The 6,000-nt window shown below is 35.2% G+C and overlaps 1 protein-coding gene across 1 annotated transcript in view; it reads right to left on the bottom strand.

Annotated features, from left to right (window-relative positions):
• FGD4 (FYVE, RhoGEF and PH domain containing 4) overlaps positions 1-6,000 on the bottom strand; it is a 224,397-nt gene that overhangs the window by 37,443 nt on the left and 180,954 nt on the right. The window contains exon 3 of the mRNA XM_075344192.1: positions 96-264. Coding sequence (XP_075200307.1) covers positions 96-264 — 169 coding nt within the window. The remainder of the gene's footprint in view (positions 1-95; positions 265-6,000) is intronic.

Below are 6,000 nucleotides of genomic sequence, written 5' to 3'. Positions count from 1 at the left end.
ATTGTGATATAGAAACAAAAAAATAAATAAATAAAAAAAATTCCAATTTTTTTTTTAAGAAAAAATGAATTAATAAAAACACCAAACATACTAACCTGCCGCCTTCAAATCGGCTGATGAGATCCGAGATCTTGCTGGACTTTTCCCCTATCGGGGGCGAACCTTCATCCATCCTGGGCCGGCCCCGTGGAAAGGTCCTCCAGTTAGGGTTATGGCTCTTATTTGGGGATGGAGAGGGTGACAAATCCGTAGGCTTTGGAGGTACTATCATAATCAGAAATTAAAAATATATATATGTATATTAGTCACATAGATGGAGCAAAAATAAAATCCTGGCTGCCAGCAGCTGCCACTAGGGGGAGCTCACTGCATACATGTATGTTCAAATTGAGTTGGCTCCCCCTGGTGGTGGCTGCCGGAACATCTGCAGAAAACCATATTAAAACACAATATGCTGTTTTTTTCCCCATTTACAAACACAATAAAATCTATGCCATTGTCCTTATGTGAATAAACCCTAGAAATCTCCAGACGGTGCCTCGTTACGATCTGGGATCGGTTTCCTTTCTTGATAAGCTCCTGACGACAAATTTATTATACACCTCGATCAAAAAACTGGTTTCCCTTCGCTCGAGCGGCCGGTGACACCAGCAGTTTGGGCAGACCTCGGTAAAAGGCCAGAGAGAGGAAATGGCGCCCCTCCCAGGGCCGAGCGTGAAGAAGGATGCAAAAATACTTCTCTGTGGCGACGTAGTAAAAAGACAAAAAGTGTAAAGAGAACGGTCTGTCATCTGCTACAGCCATAAAGGATGCGCAAATACTAATGACGCCCAGCCATTACATAACGTTACACACATACTAATGGATGTATAGGCACTGGATAGATCGTATTAGTATAAAATTATGAAATAATGACACCAAACAGTGCACACACACAAAACACACAACTAATACTACTATATAGTACACATAAATAATACTACAATGCTGAAAACATAACTAATGTCACCAAACAGTACACACGTAATTGTTCCATACTATAGACATTATAAAACTATATACTAATCACAAATGCTATATATTTGTATATATACACTATATATATATATATATATATATATATATATATATATATATACATATATACACATATATATATACATATATAAATACACACATACATAATGTATCATATATATATACATATATATATATATATATAATATAATATACTACATACACACACATACATTTTATATACATACACATATATATATATATATATATATACACACATAGATGTATATAGATGTATAAACAGTGTGTATATATATATACATCTCTATATCTATCTATCTATATATACATACATATGTATGTATGTGTGTGTATATATATATATATATATATATATATATATATATATATATGTACGTATGTGTGCACATCATATATATATATATATATATATATATATATATATATGTATTTATATATATATATATATATATATATATATATATATATATATAAAAACACATGCCAATGCCACCAAGCAGTACACAAAAATAGTGCTTCCATACTGTAAACACACTACTATATAGTACACATACGTAATACTACAATAAACATAGCTAATGTCACAAAACCTTACATATCAATAATGCTTCCATGGTATAAACATGAAACATATGCCACCAAACTGTACAGATAGATGATTCTTCCACACTATAGACGTTTTAAAACTATATACTAATCACAAACAATGCTATATTATATATATATATATATATATATATATATATATATATATATATATACATATATATATATATATATATATATACATACATATACATACACACACACCAATTATATATTATATATATATTTATTATACACACACTAATTTTATATTATATATATATATATATGTATATCTATATATAAAAAACACATGCCACCAAATAGATAATTCTTCCACACTACAGATGTTTTAAAACTACCTATATACTAATCGCAAACAATGCTATATTTATAATATATATATTATACAACACACACACACACACACTATAATATATATATATATATATATATAAAAATATATTTTATATATAAAAAACATGCCACCAAACAGTACACATAAATAATGCTTCCATACTATAAACATACTACTACACATCAGTGATAGATTAAGCATAACTAACGTCACAAAACCGTACAGATTAATAATGCTTCCGTGGTTTAAACATAAAACATATGCCACCAAACCGTACACATAAATAATTCTTTCATACTATAGACATTATAAAACCATATACTTATCACAAATAATGCTATATCACATGCCACCAAACAGTACGCATAAATAACACTTCCATACTATAAAAATAACTCATTCTAACAATCAGTACACATAAATAATACTTCCATGCTATAAACAAACTACTATATAGTACACATAAATAATACTACAAAGCTATAAACATAACTAAAGTCGCTAAACTGTACACATTAATAATGCTTCCATGGTATAAACATAAGTTCTGCCACCAAACTGTACACATAAATAATTCTTCTATACTTCAGACATAAATCCATATACTAAATCACAAATAATGCTACAATACTATACCCATGACATGCCACCAAACCGTACACATAAATAATGCTCCCATACTATAAAAAAATAACTAATGCCACCAATAAGTACACAAAAATAAGGCTTCCATACTGTAAACATACTACTATATAGTACACAAATAATGCTACAATGCTACATACAGTATATCATTAAAGTGAGTACACCCCTCACATTTTTGTTAATATTTTATATCTTTTCCTGGGACAGCACTGAGGATCTGACCCTGTGATGCAATGTACAGTGTCAGTGCGCAGCTTGTATACAATGTACAGTGTCAGTGCGCAGCTTATATAACAGGGGAAATTTGGTGTCTTCTAAATAACTCAACATACGGCCATTAATGTCTAAACCGCTGACAACAAAAGTGAGTACACCCCCTAAATGAAAATGACCAAATTATGCCCAAAGTGTGAATATTTTGTGTGGCCACCATTATTTTCCAGCACTGTTATCTCTTTTGGGTATGGAGGTCACTAGAGCTTCACAGGAGCCGCTGGATCCTCTTCCATCCTCCATGATGACATCTTGGAGCTGCTGAATGTTAGAGACCTTGCGCTTCTCCATTTTCTGTCTGAGGATGCTCCATAGGGTTTAGGTCTGGAAACGCTTGACCAGTCCAGCACCTTTACCCTCAGTGTCGTTTGGGGTCTTTATCATATTGGAATATGAAGGGAGGGGATCCTGCTCTGCTTCAGGATGTCACAGGACATGTTGGCATTCATGGTTCCCTCAATGATCTGTAGCTCCCCACAGCCAGCAGCACTCATCCAGCTCCAAACCATGATCCTCCACCACCATGTCTGACTGTAGGCAGGACACACTTGTCTTTGTCCTCCTCACCTGACCATCTGAACCAAATAGGTTTATCCTGGTTTCATCAGACCACAGGACATTTCCAGTAATCCATGTCCTTAGTCTGCTTGTCTTCAGCAAACTGTTTGCGGCTTTCTTGTGCATCATATTTAAAAGAGGCTTCCTTCTGGGATGACAGCCATGCATAGCAATATGATGTAGTGTGCAGCGTATGGTCCGAGCACTGACAGGTGGACCCCCCACCCACCCCTGTAACCTCTGCAGTACACTTCATATGGTCCGAGCACTGACAGGCAGACCCCCCCCCCACCCCTGTAACCTTTGCGGCAATGCTGGCAGCACTCAAACGTCTATTATTGAAAGACTATCTCTGGATATGACGCTGAGCTCGTGCACTCAGCTTCTGTGGTCGGCCATGGTGATGCTTGTTCTGAGTGGATCCTGTCTGGTTATACCGCTGTATAATCTTGGCCACCATCTGCAGCTCAGTGTCAGGGTGGTGACAATCTTCTTATAGCCTCGGCCATCTTTATGTAGAGCAACAATTCTTTTTTCAGATCCTCAGAGAATTCTTTGCCATGAGCAGCCATGCTGAACTCCCAGTGACCAGTATGAGAGAGTGCGTAAGAGATAACACCAAATGTAACACCCCTGCCCCCATTCACACCTGAGACCTTGTAACATTAATGAGTCACATGACACCAGAGAGGGAAAATGGCTAATTGGGCACAATTTGACCATTTTCACTAAGGGGTGTACTCACTTTTGTTGCCAGTGTATAGACATTAATGGCTGTGTGCTGAGTTATTTAGAGGACACCAAATTTACCCTGTTATACAAGCTGCACACTGACACTGCACATTGTATCACAGGGTCAGATCTGCAGTGCTGTCCCATGAAAAGACAGAATAAAATATTTACAAAAATGTGAGGGGTGTACTCACTTTTATGATAAACTATATGCAGCATTATTTCTGTGTGCTATATAGTAGTAGGTTTACAGTAAGGAAGCGCTATTTATGTGTACTGATTGGTGGAATTAGTTATTTTTTATAGTGTAGGAGCATTATTTATGTGTACAGTTTGGTGGTATGTGATGTATTTCAAATATTTCCAAAAATGCGAGGGGTGTACTCACTTTTGTGATCTAGTGTACATGACATACCAAGAAACCGTACACACAAACAATGCCTATATAATATAAAAATAACCGATGCTGTCATTCAGTAGACATAAATAATACTTATAGTGTAAAAATTCTACCATGTAGCACACATAAATAATGCTACAATGCTATATATAGGACATGCCACCAACCATATGCATAAATAATGCTTCCGTAGTGTAAACATACTACCATGTAGTGCACATAAATAATGCTGCAATACTATATATAGGACATGCCACCAACCATATGCATAAATAAGGCTTCCGTAGTGTAAACATACTACCATGTAGTGCACATAAATAATGCTGCAATGCTATATATAGGACATGCTACCAACCATATGCATAAATAATGCTTCCGTAGTGTAAACATACTACCATGTAGTGCACATAAATAATGCAATGCTATATATAGGACATGCTACCAACCATATGCATAAATAAGGCTTCCATAGTGTAAACATACTACCATGTAGTGCACATAAATAATGCTACAATACTATATATAGGACATGCCACCAACCATATGCATAAATAAGGCTTCCGTAGTGTAAACATACTACCATGTAGTGCACATAAATAATGCTGCAATGCTATATATAGGACATGCTACCAACCATATGCATAAATAATGCTTCCGTAGTGTAAACATACTACCATGTAGTGCACATAAATAATGCAATGCTATATATAGGACATGCTACCAACCATATGCATAATAAGGCTTCCGTAGTGTAAACATACTACCATGTAGTGCACATAAATAATGCTAAAATGCTATATATAGGACATGCCACCAACCATATGCATAAATAATGCTTCCGTAGTGTAAACATACTACCATGTAGTGCACATAAATAATGCTGCAATACTATATATAGGACATGCCACCAACCATATGCATAAATAAGGCTTCCATAGTGTAAACATACTACCATGTAGTGCACATAAATAATGCTGCAATGCTATATATAGGACATGCTACCAACCATATGCATAAATAATGCTTCCGTAGTGTAAACATACTACCATGTAGTGCACATAAATAATGCTAAAATGCTATATATAGGACATGCCACCAACCATATGCATAAATAATGCTTCCGTAGTGTAAACATACTACCATGTAGTGCACATAAATAATGCTGCAATACTATATATAGGACATGCCACCAACCATGTGCATAAATAAGGCTTCCGTAGTGTAAACATACTACCATGTAGTGCACATAAATAATGCTACAATGCTATATATAGGACATGCCACCAACCATATACATAAATAATGCTTCCATACTATAAACTTAACTAATGCCACAAAGCAGTACACATAATTAATGCTGGCATACTATAGATATATCTAATGCTTCCAT

Source organism: Anomaloglossus baeobatrachus, chromosome 4 (genome assembly GCF_048569485.1).
Source record: "Anomaloglossus baeobatrachus isolate aAnoBae1 chromosome 4, aAnoBae1.hap1, whole genome shotgun sequence".
Lineage (NCBI taxonomy): Eukaryota > Metazoa > Chordata > Amphibia > Anura > Aromobatidae > Anomaloglossus > Anomaloglossus baeobatrachus.
The sequence above is the reverse complement of the archived record's forward strand: the minus strand, read 5'-3'. Positions and strand labels throughout refer to the sequence as shown.